Below are 25,895 nucleotides of genomic sequence, written 5' to 3' on the forward strand. Positions count from 1 at the left end.
ATGCTACATAAACAAGATCTGATTGCCCTTCGTTGCACCACCCACCAAGTTTCAACCAAACTTAGCACGTAACATACAAAGCTAGCTAAGACACATACACACACCTGCCCCTGGGAGTCTGACAACCAATCAGAATACAATACTTAGCACACAACTTACAAAGCTAGCTAACACACACACCTGCCCCTGGGAGTCTGACAACCAATCAGAATACAATTGTTACATAGGAACAGGAAACAGAGAGGTGGGGCCCCAGAGAGGGCATAAAACCCAGCGACCCTCAGATTCTCTCCCCTTTTCTGCTCAGGAACTCAAGCCATGTGATCCTGTCCACCAGAGGTGCGTTGCTAATTTTTTTGACTTCCAGTTTGGGTGTGCTTCCATGCATGACGCTTCTGTGAATGCACAGAAGCGTCCAGGCGGGTGGGCGGAGCCTCCTGGCGCCGCTACTACCGGTTCCCCCAATCCGGGCCGAAGCAGCAGCAACCCACCTCTGCTGTCCACCATTAAACCATCTTTCCAAGCAGCCTCCATGTTTCCAGTGTCTTTTTCCCCACTTGGAACTGAACCCAGAAGGACGTTTCTTCCAACAATTACGAACGAAGCAAATAAAAACATTCTGTCTTGTGAAAAGCAAGCGAAGATAAAATTGCCGATAACATGGAATGTGGCTAAGGAAGTGTGAAAAGCAAAGGTCAGCCACAAGAGACAAAAATGTACCCAGCTTCAGCACATCCCAAATTGGAGACACATCTTAGCCTTGCTTATTTAGAGACAACAATCAAATGTGAGGGACAAGACATTTACTAAAGAAAATTAAAGAAATGACAGGAAACTTTTATAAAAAATGAGCATAGTAAAAGTCAAAGAAGACAAAGCTGCAATGAAAAAGAAGATTATAAAAAGAGTTGGCTTGAATATAAAGGAGAGCTCTACACAAAAGCCCACAAAATAATCACTGCACAATGTACAAAGACAGACCATCAAGGCCTACACAAAAGTGAAGTTTAATGGGCCCTAGAAAACATCACTAATCACAAAGCTTCAGGAGTTGATAAAACACCAGCAGAATTGTTTAAATCCTTGCCAGTTGATGCGGTTTACAGCAGCTTGCCCTTTATAAATGTTTGATGCCTGGGCCCTGAGCCTTATTATGCTGAGTCAGGGGACTATGTGTATGAATTAAATGATAAATAAAAATATGAGCAGATATAGAAAATGCACCCGTGGAGAAAAGAGCAAAAGGCAGTGCTAAAGAATTCTCAACCCCTCTTCTCCCCACAATTATTGAAATAATTTCACATGCTGAAGATTTTGCAATCCAGATTTCAACCGTTCATGGAATGAGAGCTGCTCAGTGTGTAAAGAGACAAAGGCACCCAAGATCACATTGTTAATACCTGTCACGTCATGTCACCCCAGTCCTTCTTTTCTCTAGACTGGCCATACCCAGTTCCTGTAACAGTTCTTCCTATGTTTTAGTCTCCAGGCCTTTAATCATCCTAGTTGCTTTTCTACTATTTTAAAATAATAGGTTAGCTTCTGCAGTGTTCAGAAGCTTCAGCAGCAATTAGCAAACCTTGCTAAGGCAGCAAAATGAAGCCGTTGGCCTGGAGGCTGCCATTTTGTCCCCGTCCATGCCCATACTGTTACGTATTTTGAAATATCTTTTTATAATAATAATCATGTTTCCAAGGAGCACAGAATGAAGCAGCTTGAAAATCTTACAAGTATTGTTTGCAAATGTATTTTACTGTATATAAAAGTGGAAAATGTTTTTTTGCTTACTCGGAAGTAAACTCCCTAGCTTAAGGATCAACGTTCTTAGCAATGAACCATAGTATTTAGTATCTAAAATAGTGGTACAGGAAAGGATAATACTAACTTTCTACGACACAATTGTGCGCATGCAAAACATACTTGTGGCTTTGAAACACAGAACAAGGGCAAACCTTCCACCCCTTGAGTCATGGAAGATTAAAAAGAAAAAAATAGAAACTTTTTCATCCCACTGGCAATGATGATTTCCTCTGTAACACTAGGATCAGAGGTGGTATTCAGCTGGTTCAGACCAGTTCAGGCAACCTGTGGGTGGGCCTGCTTTATGCCATCCTATTTAGCCACATTTTCGAAGCCGCATACATGCATGCAAACATGCAAGCTGTGTGCACGAGCAAGGCGCATGCGTGGAAGGCCGCACACATGAGTGGAAGGTGCCAGCACAGCGAACCAGTAGTAAACTTGTGTGAAACCCACCTCTGACTAGGATCCAATAGATAATATTTGTAGCTCAGGATTGGTGGCATCCTTCGTGCTCTCTGAGCTTGCAGACTATCACATGTTTGTCACACATATTTCAAGATCTACTGCCCAGGTGGAAGGCAACCTTTTCTGCAACATCCCCCTCCCCTCTCTGGATCTCCCTGCAGCAGGGAGGGGTTCTGCCTTTGCAAAAAACGATGCGGGTGCAAGTACAGCAGCCCCGGGATGTTCCCTTGCCCTCCTGCAGCACCGCCACCGCCGCCCCTCTCAGCCCCAGCGCAGCATCTGAATTTCCACCAAGGGTCGCCCGCCCACCCACTGGCTGGGCCGGGCTGAATGCCGACCTCAGAAGGCAAGCATGGCAAGGCTTCAGGGAAGGGAGTAGGCTGCTTGCTCCCTTCCCTGCAGCCCTGCCTTCCACGCAGCCTTCCGCTTGCCTGCCTTCGCAAGCTGGCCATGAAGACGTTGGGAAGGCCGCGTGGAAGGCAGGGAAGCATGGCAGGCTGCGAGGAAGGAGCAGGGGCAGCTAGCTAAGCCGCGACTCGCAGGCTTACCTGGCAGACAGATCAGGGGTGCAGTGCTTCAGGCAGGCAAGCTGCAGAACAGAGACTGGACGGGGCAGGGCAAGCGGCAACCAGGGGGACCAGTTTGGGGGCGTGGCCAGCAAGCGCTCAGTACTGGTTCTGCGACCCAGGCCCACATACCACTACGTTTGGCTGAACCGGTCCGAACCGGTAAGAACCCACTTCTGATATAGAGGGGTGGGGCTTCAGTCATTTTGACAAATTCCCCATGGATGATATTTCATGCCACTAATTATTTATCAAATGTGAACTACAAATTTCAACTACTTGCTCCCTCATTCCTGCATAAAGTACCTTGAGAGAATAGGTTGGGGATTGGATAGATACATCTGAAACTTCCATCTATACTACTTTTTATTCTCCTTCAGATTTTTTGAACGCTTGTTTATCTTTACTGCTGAACATATCAGAGCTTCTGATATACAAAAGAAATATGGGTGAATAACTAACACCAACATTTGGTGCTTCCTTTATTTCTTTAACAAAATCATCCAAAATACTCTGTGAAAAAGTAATCACACAAGCCCTCCTCAGCAGGGATGGTCTTCAAAAATTTTAGCAAGGGGTTCTTTGCCCGGTTGCTAGGTGGCCGTGGCCATTGTGGGCGTGGCCTAGTCGGCCTCCTGCACCATGGTGGGGGGGAGCGTTTTTGGCCTCCCTGGGCTCCAGGGACTTTCCTTGTGTCTCCAGGAGGGTGAAAATGGCCTCCCCAGGCCTCGGAGGCCCTCTGAAGGCCAGAAACGGGCCCATTTCTGGCCTTCCTGAACTTCTGGTAGACCCGTTTTTCGCCCTCCCTGAGCCTCCATGCATGCCCTGCACTTACCTGCATCCAAAACGAGCCGTGTGGGGACTCCTGGAAGGGGCGGGGCAGGGTGGGCAGGGCCAGCCAGGAGTGGGATTTGGGGGTTCTCCAAACTGCACAGAATCTTAACTAGAGGTTCTCCAGAACCCCTGCAAACCCACCACCCACCCCCTGCTCCTCCGTTCTTTCACCAGCTTTTGCTGTAATAATTGCTACCAAAATGCTTCTTGTAATTGGCAATTAGACTCATATCATTATGTAGTAATTTTGGGCTATTCCTCTCCAGCAAATTCTCTTGACTCGAGTTATATTTGGGGCAGTTGTAGCATTTCGGGTTCCGCCGCATTTTTGTATGGTGACTCTAGCCATTCCAACACACTAAATTGATTCTTCTTCGGTTTTCTTGTAGACTTGTCGGGATTATGAACTTGCTGCACAACCTGGTTCACTTTAGTTTCAGTTCTTCTTCTGCAAAATTCCCTGGTGCATAGCAGAATTCATGTTTCCTTCAATGATGGGGAACCATCCACTTCCTGAAGTAGCAAAACAAAACTCATGACACCACCACCTCTGTGCTTGAAGTTCTTATTGTGGAGAGCAGGTTTTGGTTTTCACCAACTAATGCGATTATGTGGCCTAGAAATTTGAGATAAGCGATGTTTTTTTTATTAAGCAATGGTTTCTGCTGCTACATTTCCATGCATCCCATTTTTATGCAGATGGTGAAGTCATGAATAATGACTAACTAAAGTTAAGACACATCTGCAAATAAATCTCTGGATTATTTATTGCAGAATAGGGATTGTTTATGGTGCAGTCTTGGGAGTGATTTTTGTCAAGACAGGCACTTTTAGTAAGGTTGATTACTGATCCAAATCTTTTTCAAAACTATGTCTTTTACCAGGGAATCCCAGAGTTTTAAAAATATTATTCATACAGTTCTTTTGAGGGGGAGATGATGTGCCTCTATAATCTTGTGAGAATTTCATTGTGATGATAGCAAAACTGTGTGACGCTTATAAGCTTGTTTAAATTCTCAGATAACTAGCGCTGCTGAACTTGGAAAGAGCAGATTGCTTTTTTCACATTGATAAACCATGCTGTGTGTCTGAAATAAATGAAATAAGCAGCAATCTTTGGTATTCTTCACTCGGTTTCTCTTTATATATCAACAGGACCCACATGAAGCTCTGATAACATTTGCTAGCCAAAATATGCAAAACTTAAGAAAATTCAAGGATGAATACATTTTTACAGAACTATTTATGGTTAATATTATTCACATTTTGCAGATGGGGAGCTTGAGCAAGTCCCCTTTTTTCTGTACTTTGTATAACCTTGCTTACCTAAAAATGAAAGAGTGGGATGGGCAATGTATAATATGTAGTAGACGTATTGCTTCCAAGTCATAGGCTTTATTCTGCCCTGGCCAACTGAAGCTGAAGAGCATCCAGAAGCTTTAGCTGGTACAGAATGTGGCGGCGCAGGCCGTTATGTGCACTTCTGGGGCAGTCTATGTTATACCAGAAGTTGTGAATGCTCCAACACTAGAAATTTTTAAGGAGATGTTGGATATCCATTTGTCTGAAACGGTATAGGGTTTCCTGCCTAAGCAGGGAGTTGGACTAGAAGACCTTCAAGGTCCCTTCCAACTCTGTTATTCTATTCTATTCTATTCTATTCCATTCCATTCCATTCTCTCTACTCTTCAATGTGCTGTTTTCCTGCAGCTTCAATTCAGTGCTGTTTTTACCCTTTAGAGCAGTGGTTCTCAACCTGTTGGTCGGGACCCCTTTGGGGGTCGAACGACCCTTTCACAGGGGTCGCCTAAGACCATCAGAAAACACATATTTTTGAAAAAATACAGAAAACATAAAATAATTTTATGGTTGGGGGTCACCACAACATGAGAAACGGTATTAAAGGGTCGCGGCTTTAGGAAGGTTGAGAGCCACTGCTTTAAAGCCTTTCTAGGCATCGGAATGGGCTGTGTAAAGAACCGTCTCTCCTTGATTACAACAGCCTGCCTTGTTAGATCTTGCACAGAACACATGTTTGGTTGGCGGGGGGGGGGGGAGACATTGTTGGCTAGGGATTTACATTTGATGGATTCTGGAAGATCTATCTTCTTTGCTGTTGTGCCTACCTTATTGAACATCCTTCTGCCTGGAATTAGATTAGTGCCATCTCTTTTGATTTTTTTTTTGGTAAGGCCCTACTTATGCTGCCAGGCATGGGACTACCAGAGAATCCAAGATCTGTTCTGATGACTCCATTGTTGGGGGGGGAGGGGGCATTTTTATCCTCTCTTCATCCAAAGTATCTTTGTTTTTATGTTTATTTATTACTGTGGCTTTTGGATTTTTAAAATCTGTTTTATATTGGCTGTTTTATTTAATGTTGTGCATCAACCAGAGTTCTTTTGAGGGAGATGGGCAGCTATATAAATGTGATTAATCAATACAATTAAACATTTGTTAGTATGCTTTTCTTTTATCCTAGCGGTAATACTGGGAAGAAACTGGACAAAATATATTATAAATAACTGTATTTCTGGATTACAGAGGAAAAAGGATGGTGGCTAACATCTAAAATGAACTGAGTTAGCTGTTCTTGACATATCATGTATCTATGCAATAACCCTGATAAGTGTTTCGCCGTACAATAGCATTAATAATCAATAGGAGAGCGATAAAACTTGAAAATAGCTAGAAATCTTTCAAAAATGGTGGTCATGTTATAATTTGGTCAGTGCAAGACAAACACACAGGAGGTTCAGTTGAAGACAGCAGGTCAATGGAGCAGGTTCCACATGGTTCTTCATCGCAGAAGGGACCACTTAATCTGTTCCTTTGCTGACTGCAGTACCTGCAAAAAAGGGAAGGTAAACATTGGTGGTGACATGAATTTTTTACACAACTGTCCACCCACATTAACTCTTTTACAGAAAAATATCTCAGAAGAGGGGTTCATTACAGAGACATAAGCTAAAGTTGAGAAGGGCAAATCTAGTAATCTATGCACATTCAGTGCAAATGCAAATCCTAAGTCCTAATTAAATAAAATGGGAGTCCACTTTGTCAAAACCACAACTGACTGATGAAAATCTTTTGTGGGGTTTCAAATTCTGTAATCATATTTCCAAGTTACAACAACTTTGCTCATCCCACAGTGGGACAGCATCAAATGCAAGAGGGCTATTCAACAAGTCTAAAAATTCAAAGTTTGGATCATTGAAATGAAAGCAAAGACCGGATGCGCATTTAGTTCTGCATCATGCTTCAAAGCTCGCATTTGTGTGGTGCAACTGCCCTCATGTCCCTAGGAGGCTAGAGGCACACTATCTATCAATGTCTCCAAGAGTACATTCAAGAAAAGTTCACTGGAAGGAAGAGTCAAGGGCAGCCAGGTACATGGAAAGAGGATATCACGCAAAATGTAAAATACTACAGAAAATCTGACCAGAAGACATACCTGTGAGACTGTCTGTTCTGTGAGAGGGACATCCTCCCCCTAAAATAGGAAGAAGGAACTCTGTTTGGTGGGATGCAGAACATCTCATTTGACCTTTCTCAAAAATAGATCTGATGGACTCCTACTTTTCTGTTCCCAAATCAGAGACTACAACTTGCCACTTAGGCCCATTGCTTATCAAGAGTGCATCCTTTCTTTTCCCCTGCCTCTACAACATTACATCCCACTTGCACACAATTCCAGATAAAGATATGGAATTGTGACATCTTTTCATCTGTTGCAAATACAAGCAACTAACTGTGGCCTCTGCCTGTCAGCCAATTCAGTCAGAAAGCTCCTGCCTACTGGACAGGCTGTCAAGAAAGAAAAGGTCAGACAAGGCTCACTTACACGTACGGCAACCCTATGTAGTACTTGCTGGGGATCACTTTCCAAAATCACCCTATAAGAGAGAAAGAAGTAATTGTTCACCAAATTAGAAATAGCAATAGCACTTAGACTTATATACCGCTTCACAGTGCTTTACTGCCCTCTCTAAGCAGTTTACAGAGTCAGCCTATTGCCCTCAACAATCTGAGTCCTCATTCTACCCACCTCGGAAGGATGGAAGGCTGAGTCAACCTTGAGCCTGGTGAGATTTGAACTGCCAAATTGCAGGCAGCCGGCAGGCAGCAAAAGTAGCCCGCAGTACTGCACTCTAACCTCTGTGGCACCGCAGCTCTTCAACTACAAATTGAACTACATTCTCTGATAGCTCTTGGAAGGGGAGGGGTAGCAATCGAAACAAAGAGTGATATTTCCTGAAACAACCCAAGGCATTTCTTGCCATTGAGAATGCATATTTCATCCAGAGATAATGCACAGGATCCGTATACAGGTAAACCCAAATTTTGAGCATGAACAGATTTCTCGAGACATTGGACTCACCCCCCATCCACAATTTCATCCGCTGCCAGGAAAAGGCCTTCCATGTTCTCTAGGAGAGCTCGCTTCTCCACATTCTTTCTGCAAGACATGCCGAACACCAATGAGAGTGGAACTAGGGCACTGGGTACCACTTCAGCCTCTTAAAAGTTTCTAAGGATCAGGACCTGGTTCAAAACTCCTCCTTTATTTAACATGGTGTTTCTCAGTCAGCGATATGGTACCATCAGAAGCAAATAAGTTATCTAGATGGAATGCAACTCCTCCCACCCCCAGAATGTAAAAAAAGCTTATGCGATGGAGGAAAAGCAGAGTGGGAGGGCAGAGCCGCCAGGGTCCAGTTGAGTATGCTGAGGCAAACGGAACTAAGTGGCTCTAGGTGAAGCCACCAGTAGCGAGAAGCCCCACCCCCTGAAAACCCTACAACACGGGTGTCAAGCTCAATTGCATCATTGTTTTTGTTTTGTTTTATTGGATTTATATGCCGCCCTTCTCCCAAAGGACTCAGGGCGGCGTACAGCATTAAAAAACACATATTACAAAAGTTAAAAGGAAATTAGAAACAATCCAAAAAACAAACCCAATTAATATAACACTAACATTTTAAAAATTAGATAAAATCAACAGGCCAGGCCGGCTTGCTGGAAAAGCCATCTTTTTAGGGCACGTCGGAAGGACCAGAGGTCGGGGATTATGTGAAGCTCCGGGGGCAGCTCATTCCAGAGGGAAGGCACTCCCACAGAGAAGGCTCTCCCCCTGGGAGTCGCTAGCCGACACTGTCTGGCTGACGGCACCCTGAGGAGGCCAACTCTGTGGGATCGCACAGGACGGTGGGAGGCTACTGGTGGCAGTAGGTGGTCCCACAGGTACCCTGGGCCTAAGCCATGGAGCGCTCTAAAGGTCATAACTAGTACCTTGAATCACACAAATGTGACATATTGTGACATTTTTGCCTTTGTGGAGCCAGGATGGGCGTGGCCTGTGCGTGATGCGTTTGGTCTGTGGGCCGCCAGTTGAACACCCCTGCCCCACATGGTGGACCTACCAATTCTCAAACATGCAAATCCACAGATGTGACTCCAGATTATTAATGCAAATAGCAAGAATACATCCTGAGAGGGTTATCTAATCAAAATCTGGTTATTTCTGAGAAAGAAAATGAGTCGTCTCTAGCGAATTCTCAGTAGACATCTTGCACCTCAGGCCCCATACACCTCAGCTATAGCCAATAAAGAGCTTCTTACCGCAACATCTGACTGAGTGAGTCAAAGAGGCAGTTGAGCACAGCCATTAGCATCAGCTGCAAAGGAAAAGCACATCCATATGATCAACATAAATGCATACACAATGACCCAAACGCTACATTCATTCTGGAATGTTTGGAGGTTTTTCCCTAGAAAAGATTGGTGTTTTGCTACAAATCACTAGGAACCAAAGTAGGCCATGGTGTGCCAGAATTGTGCATCTATGTTATGTGCCATTAGTCCTTTCTCTTAAATATATATGAGGTTCTCCCTTTAAAATGGAATAAGAGAGGGTAATGATTCAATCTTGCCACAACATTCTGTCCAAGGTCAACAGTGTCAGTATTTTGCAGTTTGCAGTCAGTTTTTACACAACCTAAGGTTGCCATCATATAACAATGATGGCAACAACATTTTCTTCACATGGAAGTCAGCAGGGCTGAAATTAGTGTTGCTACTGCAAACAGTTGCTTTGCTGTTCCTAGAATAACATACCTCATTTTCATAGGAGCTGCCGATAACATAAAAATACAGGTCAATGCTGCTCTTATAAACAACAGTCAGGCCTTCTAAGAGGGCAATCTCACCTGGAACAAGAGAGGGTGGGAGGGAGATAAACACAACTAAGTTATATTTCCAATCCTGAGTAATGATAATATTCTGATCGGGGTGAAATCCACTTACCTTTGCTACCAGTTCAGTAGCAATGTGAGTGCATGCGTAGACCGCGTACTTCCCACGCATACAGAGTGCGTCAAAAAGGTAAGGTAAGCGAACAGCGGGGGGGGGGGGGGAGTCTGCTGTACTGTGTGATTTATATTAGCTAGAAAGCAGGAAATCCTTTCTAGCTAATATACATTGTGCATCACAGCTGCTCGTCGGAAAAATTGGTTCGCCTGAACCGGTTTCATTTATTTTACTACCGGTTCGGGCAAACCAGCAGCATTTTTACTACTGGTTTGGGCAAACCGATCCGAACCAGTAGCATTTCACCCGATTCTGATGCAGTACAGCCACCCTTAACTTTCAAAAGCTGCTTAACAAGAAAATGTTGCCCCAGAGTTAATGCAGGCTTTTGGGAGAATTTACACTACTATAGTAACAATTGGCTCTTGCTTTAAAAAAATGTCAGTACTTATATTCATACCAATTTGCAATTAGTGTTATATAAAGAAATTATGTGTTACAGGGTGCAGCATGAATCCACATTCCTGCATCAGCTCACATGCACAAACATGTAGGATGCTTCTCAGGAAACAAGAAATTTGGAAAGAATATCTTATTACAGTCGTGTAATATGTGTTCTTGATTGTATGTAATAGGAGGGGGCAAAACTGAACCTTGAACAAAATCCAGAGGGGGCTTTAGGGGGATAGGTAGGACAATACTAGTGGACTTCGCTTCTCTCAAAGAATTTTCTTTTTCAAAGAAAACTTTAGACTCATGGAATTTAAAGGAGACATTTAAGCCTGAGTCCTAAATGCTCTATGCATGGACTATTATCCAACTGACCGTATCCAATAAAAAAAGAACCCAACATCACTTTGAATAGGGTGGTTCTACTGTAAATCTGTTTTTACTATATTTGCCTGACATTCAACCCAAATGTGCTTTCTGTAACAAGACCACTATTCTGTGTCTTGCACTCTAAGACAATGTAAAGCACATCTTCATTTTCTTCTAGGTCATCCACTTTCAAGAATTTAAAGAACACTGGCATCTTTTCCCTCACACTCAATTTTTCACAGCCAAACATTCCCAGTCTCCTTAATCTCTTCTCATAAGAGAGCTACATGGATTGCTTACCCTTGATGTAACAAATTTCTCCTAAAAATAAAGTGTAAATTAAAAATAACCTGGGAACTTTTAAAAAACAGCATTCTTAAAAATGTTCTTAAAACTTTCTTGTTCACATTAATACAGATTTTTCCCACTGTATGTATAGATCTGGCCTTTGGAAAGTATTAACATTTATTGAAAAATGATGAGTAAATCATGATCCAAGGAAAACCTACTATCTGTCCGATGGGTCTTGCTGAAAATATTCTTCTCAAAAGCCTTCTGCTCCTTGACGGTGGGATAGGTGTCATCATAATACTAGTACGGGAAAAGAAAGGCTGATTAGCTGAGAGGCAAGGAAAAAAAACAAGTGGCCAGATTCAAATGAGACATACAATCATGTTAAAGGCAACTTCATATACTAAAATCAGGAGCAAGGGATCCTGTAAGTTATTGCTGGACCACCATCTCCAGGAAACATGTCAGTTGGGAGTTAATGTAAATTATGAACTCAAGAATATTGAGCGGGCCAATGGCTCCTCATGTCTCACTTAACTGCACAGTCTGTCACATCTATAAGGTGTGGAAGAGTATTCTAAGTTTCTTTTCCATCGTAATAAACCTGATAGGCACCTCCCTGTTTTCTACAAATGGGGAACTGAGACAGATATAAGCAGTGGTAGGATCCAAATAAATTAACAACCAGTTCTCTGCTCTAATGACCAGCTGGGTAGGCAGGGCTCAGTGGTCATGTGACCATGTGGGCGTGGCCAACTCAACATCACTCAGGTTGACAGGCTCTTCACCTTAGCTGTTACAATGTAATAAGGGTTAACCGGAGAGGCAGTTTCTGTAATCAGGGCAATAAAGATTAGGCTAGAAGCAACACCAGAATGTTTCCTTCCTGCCTTCCTTACAGGATTAACCCTGTGAAGTGGAAAAAAAAAAAGAGATTTCTTCCAACAACCGGTTCTCCCAAATAGGTGCGAACTGGCTGAATCCCACCACTGGATATAAGGCATTTGAATCTGGGTAGAAGGAAATTGTGCCAAAATCCCATAAATTATCCACCCAAATCAAATGTAGCTGCAGAAACACATTTCCTTCACCCTTCAAGATAATACACTAGGGCAGAAAAAGACGTGCTAGCTTCATTAAAAAAGGAAAAAGAAACTATTTTAAAACAGAAAATTTTTAATAGATATAGATTTGAGGAGCTACAGTTTGAGTTCTTCTTAAAACTTTGAATTTTTTCACAGGCCCCATGACTTACCTTAGCAAAAAGACGGTCTCCATCATTGTCTAAAATCAGAATGGCTTTCACTGTGTAGAGAGATGGTTCCTGAGGGTGGGGGGGAAAGGTACACATTCACTGTTTCATTCAATTCATGCCACGTGCAACTCGTTTTTTTAACCAGAGCGTGGTGTAGAGATGCACAGAATCACCATTGTAACTTATTACACTGAACAAAACTACAGTATGTAGATGCTGAGGTGAAATGAAATTCATACTGTGTTGCAAATTTTATTCAGCTATTGTGATAGTAATGAACTAAACAAATTAAAACCATAGTAAGAGACCCTGAAACATCCACACTAACCATTGTGGGTCTGATTCCAACAGTTTATAGTTCTATATATGTGTTTTCAAACTTCACATAGCCCTTCACAAGGACTAGAAACTTCATTTCTTTTTCCCTAAGATGATGAATTGTCGGAGATCAAATGACATATTTGTCTGTTACCATTTTATAATGCAAAGAACACATACAGATCTACTGATGGAATAAATCTGCCACAATATGTCATTCCAGGTGTGCATAACTTACAGTTTATTCAGTCTAATACAGTCACTTGGTAAGTTGTGGCAGTCCATTCAGTAAGTAAGAGTTGCTGGGAGTTGGGCACGTATAAATTTAAATGCTGCTACAGTACTACTACTGCTGCTACTACTTCTACTACTTCTACAACTGCTGCTACTACTACTACTACTACTACTACTACTACTACTAATAATAATAATAATAATAATAGCTGCTGCTGCAAGGAGATCCCCCAGTCTGATTACAAAAAACGAAGGCAAAACAAAGTAGCAATAATGGTACATTGAAATATTTACAAGAAATACCATTTGCCAACACGTAAGAGCTGGTGGGATTATAAAATAGAGAAATAGTAGAAAATGAAGACGCTAAAGTGCTCTGGGACTTTAGAATTCAGTCAGACAAACACCTGCCATTCAACACCCTTAACAATTGTTGATAAGAAAAACAAAAAGCCTCTGGACAGTGGATGCTGCAGTACCTGGAGATAGCAGAAGAGAAACAACTGGAGAAAATCACAAATATAAAGACCTGCAGATAGAACAACTGTGGCAAAAGAAAGCAAAGGTAGTAGTCATGGGTGTAATCTGAAAACATGTGAAACATCACATGAGCACCCTTGGCATTGACAAAATCCCCATCAGTCAACTGCAAAAGGCAGCTATATTTGAAAGCACTTACATACATCCTGTGATGATACCTTTAACATCATCAAACAATAACATCTGCCTATGACAGGTCCTTGGGGAAAGGTTCAATAGGTGGGTAAAAATACCCTCCAGTCTCAATCTCTGGTTGACTGTGTGACCAACCATAATTAGGGGACGTGGAATGTTTCAACCGCACTAGACAGTTGAAGAAGAGAAAAGGGCACTGGAAGACTCTCTGAAGGACTGCGAAGAAGATGCACTGAAGTTAGTACATCATTAGAGCTTACTAAATATCAAAGAGGCCAAACAGGCCTGTAAGAAATTCCAAATGAAGAACAAAAAAGAGACATGCATGGCAAGTATTACATAGTCAATGTACTCCTCCAGAATACAGACTGGTCTTACCTTAATGTACTATATTATGTATACGTCCTTCCCAGATCAACTTTTGGGGATTTTTGCCCACTAAACCTTCTATCTTGAACTGGATTATACATTGGAGATAGAAATACTGTCCCTCCCTCCTTTCTATTTCTCTCAAGCAGAGGCACACAATCTCCTAATAATTGCAAAGAAGAGAGGATTTCCACTGTACCTGAAAAAAATTCAGCTTTAAGAAGTTCTTGGAGCCCCAGCCTTTTTATGAGTAGTAGTAAGATAAGACCATAAATTTTGCAGACCGCTCCTTGACTAAAAACAAGTGAAAGTAACACTCTCAACTCAATAGCAGAACCTAAATGTGATTTAGTCGAATATCAGCTTGTCAGAGCTATGACCAGTTATAGCTTCCACCGTAAGTCAATATGCAACATAAAACTTTCCAGTTCAATCCTGATATACAGAGTCAAAAATATGGGAAACATGGACCGCTTTCTTGCCATGTTTAGAGCTCAATGACATATCCTAACAGGATTCAGACAAGAGAGGGTGTAGCTGCATGGCGGATCACATCCTCTGCCTAAAGAAGAACTCAAGACAAAATTCCTGGTGAGTTTCAAGAGAGGCTTAATCCTATCAAACATCAACTGTTGGGCTTGGCATAAATCAGCTCCCCAAATTCCTAACAGCCTCCTGAGGTGCAGCTGAAGAGAGAAAGGGCCAGAGGAGAGCCATTTTTCCCCCTGATGGATGCTAAAAAACTCTCGAGACAAAGTTCTGTGATGCACTGACTTCCATGTAGCCACAGTCAAAGTGTATAACAGAACTTCACCTCAAGCGCTACAACAGGTCCTCTCTGGGAGCAGAAGACCATCTGTGGAACAGACCTGGATATACCAAGCTTAAGCCTGATTCCCCATTCTGAGCCACTGTGCTACTGATACGGTTAAAGGTCAAGGAAGCAGGGAGAATGCTTTTTCCTAAGTTTTATGAAACAAGGATTCCTGATGACTATGGAAGTGGGCAACGCTATTGTTCTTGAGATTGAGCCTGAAGTCATCACAAAATAAAGTCTAGAATTTAAAACAAGTGATAATCAAGATTCTTGCAAATGATGGTCTTTTGCAGAGCAACCTACCAGCATTTCATGGTATTCGATAACAAGCTGAATATTATCTCTAGTCCTACAGTGTCCAGCAATTCTGCTTGTACAGGACCCATATTTGTTACTAGGCAACCCAAAGAACTAGAACTTAGAAATTGTTACAATTCTCAACACTTCTCAATGCAGAGACTTTTTATTATCTAGGGAATTCTGTGAATTCTGCAATTACTGAGAGTTCTTAGATCAGAAAACCAATAGATCAGCCATGTTGGATGACTTATTGCTATCATATATTGTTCCAAACTATATTTTCAAGTCACGCAAAGCAAGGTTGAGAACAAACCTGACAGGCTAACTTCTTCGTTGATTGAACACACACTCTCATACAAGATTTGCCAGAATAATTTGCTATAAACAAATGGGCTGCAAGGACTGGGAATGCAAAGGTTTTTTATTTTAAGAGGGAAACATGAAAAAACTCCATAGGAAGGTGGAGAATTTTTTTTCCAGGATTCCTCTTTGGCTGGCTCATCCATTCTCAGAGAGAAATGATCATCAACAGAGAAAATTCAAATGTTTTTCTAACTCTCTTCATTCCTACTCACACATGCACAAATTCATCTCACAAACATAGGAGGCAGAAGTGTTGCAGGAATTTTCCTCCCTTTCTGTAATATTTCACTTTATGTGCATAGATCTCCATGTGAGCAATCTCTGTTTTGCAGCAAGATGGGGGTATCTGAATTCTGCACTGAAGCTCTTAGAAACTGCAAGCACAACAGTACAAATACCTAAAGCTATGCAACCAATGACCAATGTAAATATATCAGAACTATTCAGTTACCTGATCTAATCCAGATTGAATGCTGCCACAAATATGGACAAATGACTGGAACTCACATTAGTTTTATTTCCAGGAAGAGAAAAACAGATGCTCACCATATATGTATTAAAGTAGAATTTATACATCTCTTTAGCAAAGAGACTGGTTTATATTGGAGAGAAAACAATTAAACACAAGTTTAAATCTATAATGAGCATTAACTGGAAGGACAGAAGTGGCATATTTTTTTCACTGAAGCCTTCCAGTTCAAGCCAAAGGCTGCCTTGAGCAATCAACCATTTGAACAAGACATTAAGAGTTACTGCACAGTTTATTCTGATCATTTAATTCTGAAGTTTCAATAAATTAAAGTTCAGTCAATTAAACTAGGTGTGCAGTGGCCCAGATGGTCAGCACGATAGCAGCAGTACTGCCATAAAGATTTTACAGCTGCCAAGATCCCTGAGGAAGGAGTGTGTTTGGAAAGGGAGAGAAGGTAGGAAGAATTATATATGTGTTTGTTTTATTTGCAAAAGACATTTGGAAAGCTGCAGGGAGGAGGCAGAGCCATTTCCACTGAAGTTTACAGAAAGGCAATATAGCCCACATGCAAGGTAATGAAAAGATGAGAAAAGATATTGTTAGAATCAAATAGGCCCAACTCAGACCTTTTCCAAGTTAGGTAATCAATGTGAAGAAAGTGACACTCTTTCAAAAGCAAAATAAACTACTTGCATTTTTTTCCTCAACACTATCAATGCTGCCATTTATAAAAGACTCAAAAGTTAAATCTCTTCTGCTATAGATGATGATGGTTGGCCATTTTTTTCTATCTAAACTACAGTTAGTTAAATTCAAGAAAAAACTAATCTTGTTCTGTAATCCCCACTGATATTCATAGCCCTAAAGCCATTCGGAGCCATTATAGAATCCATCAGATTAGGGAAAGTTGTTTTATAAATTCTCCCACTTTTGAGAATGTGAACAATCTACTCTGATAAGCATTATGAATGATTTTTGGAGTGGGTGCGGTTATGCAATATGCTTTATAATCCAACCTCATATGACTGACACTCAGAAATAACTCCTGCTGAGATCCATCTCAAATGCGTGGAATGTAGGCTTATAGCTTTATTAACTTTTGATAGCATACAATTGTTGCTTTGTGTGCTTCATATTTTGTCTTGCAAAACACCCTCATCTGCATTATTAGAAATGGAGAGTGGGGAGAAATGGCAACTTTTATTTTATTGATAAAATATATATTCTATGTTCCTATTACCAATATTGCTCAAGGCAGCTTACAATATGAAAATGGATGGTAAAATATAGAGAGTAACACATAAATGTCAATCAGACACATATATTCTTTAAAAATGCAGCATGCATCCATTAATCCCTCTGTGAATAGCTTAAAAGCCCACCGCATGACTCAATAAAAATCTACTTGCTTATCAAAATAGACAAGTGATTTAGTTAAACTGCCTTGTCTTGGCCAAGGGATTCAGATCTGTCACCCAGAAAGCCCCCTCACACATTCCTAGTAAACACACCTCAGATGATGATGTAATGCAAAAAAGGACCTCACGCAGATGCCCTCTCAAAGGCAAAAAGATGGTCTTCCAGATACTCTGATCCCAAGGCATACTGAGTTTTATCGTTTATTTAAAAAAAAACACTGAACTGTGCCCTCAGTGGTTGATGGAGCTTATTAAAAGCACCATGGTCAACAGTCCAGCACTGTGAACCACCTGAGGTTCCTGATCACTTTTTCTAAGCAATTCGAAGTAGAAAATGTCAGAGCTCCCCAACAGGGATGCAAAACACTTGTGGTTCACCATGGCTAGTTAGGATCTTGCCAAAAATGTATGTACGGTAGTTGATATATTATCTTTAGATGTGCCAACCATTTCTAGCCACCAAACTGCAAACCATATCTTCAGGAAGCAATATTATTTTATCCAAGAAAGTTGTTCTAACATAGTTAATGTAGTGATTCTCAAAAGCTGTTCCCCTCAGTACATGTTAGAACAGTTCAGTCAGGATGTAATTGAAGGACATTATCGATTTCAGACATAGATGTCTGAAAATAGCCTAAGAGATCTCTGAGGAGACCATACAGTGGCCCCATTTTTATTCTGAAGTTCAATCGGTTTCTAGGCTGTGACTTTGCATCTCAAGATATTTTTTTTAAAAGCAGCAGTTTCTTTTTCATCATAGTCTCAAGTAGATTATACCAACTCCAGACAGAGATATATAATACCTCAGTGAAACATTCAGTTTCAGTTTAAACTCCAGTATGAATATCAGCTTCCCACAGTTCCAAAATGAAGGACAAGAATAATCTGCTTTTTACAACCTAAATAAAACAAAATGGTATTTGAAAATGAATATTTTATTTATTTGTTTTATTAAGTTTGCTTGTTGTCCATCTCGCTGCAAGGTGACTTACAATTTAATTTTTTTCTTTTGAAAACTCAATTCTGGATTATTTATGTAATTTTCTAAAGAGATATTAAACCATAGGTAATTAAATATAAAATGAGAATAACAAAACAACCTCCTGACAGATTTACTGTAATATTGGATGGACTAAGGTTTTTAGCATGTAATGGCTCTATATAAAACCATTGCTCACATGAATGTCATTACCATCATAATACAGTAGAAAAAGACAGGTTCAAAATAATTTACCCGTAGGCAAGTTCATTTTCTCTGTGCATAATTAAGAATGTTGGAACATTTTTTTTCTCCAAGAAACATTGTTGACTATTTAAAACATATTTCCTATTTTAACCTCATAGCATTCCATGTGGTCAAATTATCTTGAAATGACAGATTTAAGATCCCTGATACGGTATCATGTGCATCAGAAACAAATTAAAAAGTAAAAAATCTTCATGCTACTTAGATTTTGTTTTCAACCCTTTTGTAGCCTGCCAAGAGAAAAGGAGGACATACATTTAATAAAATGAGTCATTTAGTGAGCTACATACCCAGTGGTGGATTCAATTTTTTTACTACCAGTTCTCTGGGTGTGGCTTTTGGAGGGGAAGGATACTACAAAATCCCCATTCCCTCCTCACTCTCAAAATTTCTGCCACCGGTTCTCTAGAACCTGTCAGAACTGGCTGAATACCACCTCTGATTATACCTCTCTAAACCATTCAGTTTAAACTGAATTAAACTGTTCAGGACTGTTTAGAACTAAATTGAAGCATAAATCTAGAATACTGTTCAGTTAAACAAGCAGGAAAGCTTAGTAGCTGAGCCATTTAGCCTTACCAAGTCTTGAAGTCACTGAAGTAATGCACATTAACATATATGCAGTGGTGCCCAACTTTTTCTTGGATATATTAAAAAAGGGAATAGATGGGGCTACACCAGAAACTTTCATTTCATTTATATTTAATTGAAATTAATTATACTTACCATGATTACTTTCTAATTATGTATTTAATCACTTATTCTATCACATTAAAAGTTACAATGTGATAGCAAGTTTGGGAATTTTCTGCAGGCACAAGTAATTCTGAGCCTCAGGCAGTACATCTCTAATTTAAAAGATGTGGGTATAACACCAGCAAGTCCAGAGTTTAAGATTACAGAAGGTAATGAAACCAAAATGGCTTATGTCCTTTATAAGTCAATAAATGAAGCTACTGTTTATAAGAGACTGACCTTATGCATCCTTTTAATGCAGGTTCTCGAAACATTGCTGTGTAAAGTTTACAACCAAATCAGCCCACTTCCCCTCCCCCCCCCAAAGAAAAGCTAGCATTGTTGGGTACCAGCAAAATCGAAAACATTCATTTTCTGTCTCAAACACTAATCTTCCTTGTCATTATCTCCGGATAACCCAGGTGAAGAGTAAGAGAATCAGAGTTAGAAGGGGCCCGTTAGACCATCAAGTTGGATCTCCTGCTTGGTTAAGGAATTTAAATTACAGCATCCCAGATATGCAGCATGAACACAGTAACGAGACCCCCACCAGTTTCCTGGGTAACTGTTGTCAGTATCAACTATTCTTACTCACTGGAAGTTTTTTCTATCTTTCAAGTGAAATCTGACTTTCTCCATCTTAAAATTATTACTCCACTTTCGGTACTGTGGAATAAGAAAGCAAAGTTCTTGTGCTGTTTCTATACATCAGCCTTTCAAGCTATTTCAGGAATGCTGTCATGTTCCTCCTTATTGTTTTTCAACATCTTTCAGTCTTTTCCCATAGCAGCCTATACTTTTTCATCCCCTGATTATGCCTTTCTCTGATCCTGTTGAATTTTTTTTCCTGGATCCTTTTTAAAGCATAGTACTTAGAATTAAGCATAATAGTTGAGGTGAGGTCGGACCAATTTTTTCTGTGATTTGCAAAGTAGTCTTCAGTTCAGAGAGCCTTTAAAAAAGCATTTGCTTGGTTTGCAGACACAGCACGCTCATTTTAAGTTTGCAATCGACATTTTAAAACCATGCAACTTCTAAATGCACTCACGTCTTTTAAATTGTATCATTATTTTCAGCCCCGTTTCTTTGGCCTATTGTGACTGTTTTGAATATTATTTCTATTTTCCAGGTCAGCCTGGGTTCTCAACTAATTTTTTGCTCATGGAACCCTTCTGAGCCTCATTTACCAATGTGATCCCTCACAGTCGCTTTACTATCTGTGCTGTTTATTACCGTATATACTTGAGTATAAGCCGACTCAAGTATAAGCCGAGACCCCTAATTTTACCCCCAAAAACTGGAAAAAGTTATTGACTCGAGTATAAGCCGAGGCTGGGAAATGCAGCAGCTCACGGTAAATTACAAAAATAAAAATACAGGTAGATAACAATAAAATTGCTAAAAGTGTGTGTGTGTGTGAGTGAGACAGACAGACAGAGGAACAGAGAGAGGGAGAGAGAGAGAGAATCAGAGAGAGACTGACAGAGACGAATCAGAGACATACTTTTAACTACCTGGCAGCGGCGTTTTGCCTTGGGGGGCTCCTCAGAACATCCCAAGACTTCGGAGGGAAGTTTACAGCCCTCCCTCGGAACGCTTCGGAGGGAAGCTTCTATTGTTATTTATTTGTTTCCTAGTATAATTTGATTGTTTATTAGTAACCTGGACTATCACTAAACGTTTTATCTTATGATTCTTTATGAATGTATCCAATCACACTTGGCCAATAAAGAATTCTGTTCTGTTCTGTTCTGTTCTGTTCTGTTCTTTTCTATCCTATCCTATCCTATCCTGTCTTATCCTATCCTATCCTATCCTATTCCATTCCATTCCATTCCATTCCATTTCATTCTAATGCAGTATAGGAGATTTACGGTTTGATAAGGTTCTCGTTTTCCCCTAAATATTAATACAGATGAAGCTAGGGTCAAACATTCTGATTCTAAGGGAAAAGAATTCCGGATGGCCCCTGGAATCATCGCTCGCCGCGCAGAATCTCACTGCTGCTCTACGCCGTGGAAAACAGGCGCGCGCGTACAGCTCGGCAAATTACAGCCTGGTTATGCAGAAGCTTCCCTCCGGGCGCCCGCTTCCCTCCCTCCTCTCGGGCTTCGGAGGGAAGCTTCTGCATAACCAGGCTGTAATTTGCCGAGCTGTACGCGCGCGCCTGTTTTCCACGGCGTGGAGCAGCGGCGAGATTCTGCGCGGCGAGCGATGATTCCAGGGGCCATCCGGGAAGATGAGGAACGCGAGGGGGGACCCTGCCCCCCCCCACTGATGGCCCCCGGAATCATCGCTCGCCGCCCAGAATCTCGCCGCTGCTCCACGCCGTGGAAAACAGGCGCGCGCGTACAGCTCGGCAAATTACAGCCTGGGAGACTTGTCACTCGCCGGGGTTATGCAGAAGCTTCCCTCCGAAGCCCGAGAGGGAGGGAGGGAAGCGGGTGCCCGGCACACAGAAGAGCCCCATTAAAATGTTTAAAGAGCCACATTTTTTTTTTTTTTTTGTTCACTGGAGTATAAGCCGAAGTGGATTTTTCAGCCCAAAAAGTGGGCTGAAAAATTCGGCTTATACTCAAGTATATACGGTAATCTGTATCGCATACTGTACTATAAACTATAGCGATTTTCATTGATTATGCTGTGGAAATTAGCAGAGATACTGAAATGTGAGGATCATGACAAGTATCTCAGAAATTTTATGTGGCTCTCTAGAAATATGGCATGACTTCATCAGGGCCCATAGGGCTCATGTTGAGAATCACTGCTACAGAGTAGTATTACTTAACCTTTTTACTCTCAGGACCCCATCCCATATTATGGACGACCCCAAACAGCTTTTGTTTATAAATTGACGCATTTACAGAATATTTATCGAGTCATGTAAAAATAACAGTATTAAATCCATCAGATTACTAACATAAATGTTTCAGGAAAAATATTATTTAGAAATAAAAATAGCGAGAAGCGTGACATTATCTTTCATTTTTTCAAATACCTTCAATATAATATCTGGCAAATAATTGTTATTTTAGCTATGGCATTCAATTTTATGTTACAATATCCCACTAATGCTTCAATAGTTTACTAGCTAGAAGAGGTGTTCATAAGAAACACTAATTTCTGCACCTCATCCTATCTTGTTTCTTAGAAAAAATCTCAACTGGACCCAAGTGCAAAGTTAAATGTTTGGCAATAATAAAGGGGAAAAGAATGTGAGATCATTAAAAACATCTTGGTTTCTCAAACAACTCAAATCATCCCTATCCAAAAGAACTCCATCAGGAGGTGTGGGTTTTTGCAAAACAATTTTTGTATTGATACTAATTGTCATTGTTATTACTGTGTATTGCTGTTCTCCTAAGCCAGAGCAAGGCAACCCATTATTTTAAAATTCTGCTAAGAGATCTGAAGTAGAATTTCTGACTCCCTGCTGTTCAACAAGAGCAGGTAGAGGCACCTGCCTACTTTTGGTTATTAAGGAGGATCAGACTTGGCTGGTTCCTTGATGGGAAACCATTAGAAGAAATTGCAAGCTATAATAGGAAGTGAAAAAAGTCTACCTCCACCTCGAAAATTACTTCCACCCCATTGCCAAGAATATTATATGGTCATATCCATGAAATCAACGGGAATCAAGCTTGACTTGAGGCATTTTACCTACACTTAAATGTATTGCCAAGACTTGCCAATCATGAGTTCCAAGACAAATTCCTAGTCCTATCATTCTTTAATTCTATGTCCTTTGTATTACTTTGACATATTAACTGATACATACTTAGGTTTTCATTATTATCTCATATATCTGACATCTACCAAGCCTGCTTTAGAAAACTGTAATTGCTGTTCCCTAAAAAGCAGACCTTCCCAGCATTAATGCTATTAGGCCACGGGGATAAATTCTGGTATTTTTCATTTCACTATAAGCATAGTAAATATTAAGAAAAAGAGGTTGGGATACACAAGAGTCAACATTTGAAAATCATAAATAAAATTTAATGAGGTAGCTGGTCATATTAAAAGCAGATTCAAAATGTCTTCAAATGCTACTAATTATAAATTATTCCATCTATTATTACAATTTTATGCCATAATATTTTTCTCTTCAAACGTGAAAATACATTCCAGCACCTACAAAATATCAAGCACCTTAAAAGAGCATCTTGTTGGTTTTGTATTTGTATTAATGGCATGTTACGTATTTGAAATGTGGCTGACTGACAAAGAGGTGAATACATACTGGTTCTCCACTGTTCAGAATAAGGCCAACGCCACAGGGTTGGGGAACTTATTGAGCACCCCAAGATTTCGACCCAAGCCTGCAAAACAATTTATAAAGCACAGAGATTCCAACTGAAAGTTACTCTCAGCAGGATGTATTTCCAGAAGCTGTCAAGATTTCAACTAAGATTGTGCTAAACAGGATTCCAAAATTTCAAATACAAACATATGAGATGCATATGTGATTTCATAATATCCCATGTTGTGGTAAAATTGTAGATAGTCAGCAGTCAGTGAACATTTAATGTTCCACATTTTACAAGATATGTGATGCATACTCATGGAAAATCAAATTTCACTGCAACCCTTCTGAAAAGAACAAAAGCGATACTGTTTTCAAATGAAACATACTCCCAACAAGTGCATTTAGGATTATTTGCTCAACTTCACAAATCATGTTGTCAGGTTTTTTATTACTATCAATAAATGGTAACCGAAGGTGGAATTCTTTGTAAAATTTGTGATGTATCATAGGAATATGATTGATCATTATAATAAATAATTTGCTGGACTGGATTTGACTGGATTAAACAGGGCTGCTATTTATCTGTAAAAGACTAGATCATCATTTTCTAGTAGGCTCCATTGTAGATGTATTATGGGAAGAAGTTTAGTAGGAAATTTTTCCCATTGTTCATTTGTATTTTTATCTGTCCTGGAACTGTTAGGAAGCTGACCTCTTTGAAGTGAGAGTAGGATATTTTACTTTGAATTGGAGACTTCAATTGTCTTCCTGTGATATCAAGGTATTGTACTTACCAGATGCCCTCAAATGTTTGGGGCAGAGATACACATCCTTTCCTGGGATAAAGAGTTATTGGCTTTTGAAAGGGGCACATGCTCCAAAATGGAAACTGGGTCAGATGAATAAAATACTGTGAATATGCTTTGTACCTTATAAATTAAAAATTACAGTGTCCTTGATTGCAGTGCATATAAATCAAAAAAAGAAAATTAATATAGCAGCGCTTTTGAAAATGTTTTTGAGGGCTGGTTTAGAGTCTTGATTATGTTTTCCATATGGAATGGAGCATAAGGTTTTTGGTTTTTTTTTGCATCGGGACAAACCTGCATAAAAGTTTTCTTTCAGTTTAATTTTACAAATACCGCAAAGAAACTGACGAATCCTGTAAGACCTATTGTGGCCTTGTAGCAACACTGCAGATCCTATTCAGAGCCAGCTATTTTGCGGCTCATCCCAAAGAAGTTCCTTGGAAATATTATTTTCACAACCTTCCCGGTTTAAGTAGTTGTTCTGTAATCAAACATATTTCTGTGAAAAAATATCTCCTGCGCCTTAAAAGCCAGTCAGCAGCAAACAGTTAAGAAATAGGAGTACAAGAGTGGTTTTCTTCAGTGGAAGTCCTACTTTATCCATCTGGAAATGGAACGAAAGCTTTAACTCGGCTTTTTGTCCTTTCCTTGATGAAATTCACAGATGGAACAGCAACCACTGCATTTTTTTTCTAAAAAAGAGAGAGCTGATTTGCCCCACGTTTCTGCGGCGTGGCCAGAGAAGACTAGATAGGGACTTTCCTTGCTGTCCCATCCTGGCTGGTGTGTCAACCAGCACCTGGAGCTTCTCTCAGCCTGCCGTGCCCTTTCCGCCATATGGACCGGCCCAGCCTCCCTGCGTCTTCTCGGGTGGCCGGGCCCGGACTCCCTCCAGAAGAACTCAAGCCCAGGCCCAAAAGTACCCCAGCAGCTACCGACTAGCTCCGCCCCGCCCACCTGCCCATCTCCATGGTAACAGGCGCGCACCCCAGCAATTCTCCCTCTCCCCTCTCTTGCCCCTCCGGCTCCTACCAGGATCAGCGCCTCCATCTTGGTCGCCCCGATGCCGACGTGGAGCACAAGCCGCGGCTGCCCAGCATTGGCTGGCTCCATGCCAATCTGTTTCTTAGACCACGCCTCCACCTTTCTAAGCGACCGCTCATTGGCTAAGTCGCTTCTTCCTCGGCTAACCTGCGCATCCCATTTTCCTACCTCCTTTTTTAGCCAAGGCTACCTTTTGCGAATTTCTAACATGGGGCGTGACGCACCTTGAAGACCCTCCCTCATCTGTGATTCGAAGATAAAGCTGCCGCTCACCTTGCCACGGATCGATTCCGAGGAAGGCGGGCACCGGAAGAATGTGACTGTTTCCATGGTGAAGGAGAAAGCGGTTAGGCCGTTTCGGCCCTGGATAATTATTGGCCAGCTGTGATCACATGATCGGAGAAAGATATTTTCCTGCAAAGGGGGAAGTAGTTGTATTCGTTTTCAAGGAGGGATTTCATTGCTTTTAACGCGGAGGTTGTATGAAGGGTTGTCACGGAAATTCAA

The 25,895-nt window shown here is 40.9% G+C and overlaps 1 protein-coding gene across 2 annotated transcripts; it reads right to left on the reverse strand.

Annotated features, from left to right (window-relative positions):
• Positions 1-6,181: 6,181 nt before the first annotated feature.
• Positions 6,182-25,591, reverse strand: COPZ1 (COPI coat complex subunit zeta 1). Of its 2 annotated transcripts, XM_081934741.1 has the most exons (9): positions 25,377-25,584; positions 12,343-12,411; positions 11,306-11,387; positions 9,786-9,877; positions 9,291-9,346; positions 8,050-8,127; positions 7,513-7,564; positions 7,123-7,161; positions 6,182-6,516 (listed from the first exon to the last, which is right to left on the reverse strand). In XM_081934741.1, exons 1-9 carry the CDS (start codon positions 25,455-25,457, stop codon positions 6,469-6,471), a joined length of 597 nt encoding a protein of 198 aa, XP_081790867.1. In that variant the 5' UTR covers positions 25,458-25,584; the 3' UTR covers positions 6,182-6,468. The 2 variants fall into 2 exon arrangements, with proteins under 2 accessions (XP_081790867.1, XP_081790868.1); XM_081934742.1 differs by lacking the exon at positions 7,123-7,161 and having other exon boundaries at positions 25,377-25,591.
• Positions 25,592-25,895: the final 304 nt, after the last annotated feature.

This window comes from Natrix helvetica, assembly GCF_964273705.1.
Source record: "Natrix helvetica genome assembly, chromosome: 1".
NCBI lineage: Eukaryota > Metazoa > Chordata > Lepidosauria > Squamata > Natricidae > Natrix > Natrix helvetica.

Bases quoted from the DNA above. Each gene is read 5' to 3' on its own strand.
- COPZ1 (XM_081934741.1), bottom strand. From the start codon at position 25,457: ATGGAGCCAGCCAATGCTGGGCAGCCGCGGCTTGTGCTCCACGTCGGC. The intron at 12,412-25,376 runs GTAGGAGCCGGA...CCCCACCCTCAG, and splicing joins AGATGGAGGCGCTGATCCTG to GAACCATCTCTCTACACAGT. The intron at 11,388-12,342 runs GTAAGTCATGGG...TTCCCGTACTAG, and splicing joins GAGACCGTCTTTTTGCTAAG to TATTATGATGACACCTATCC.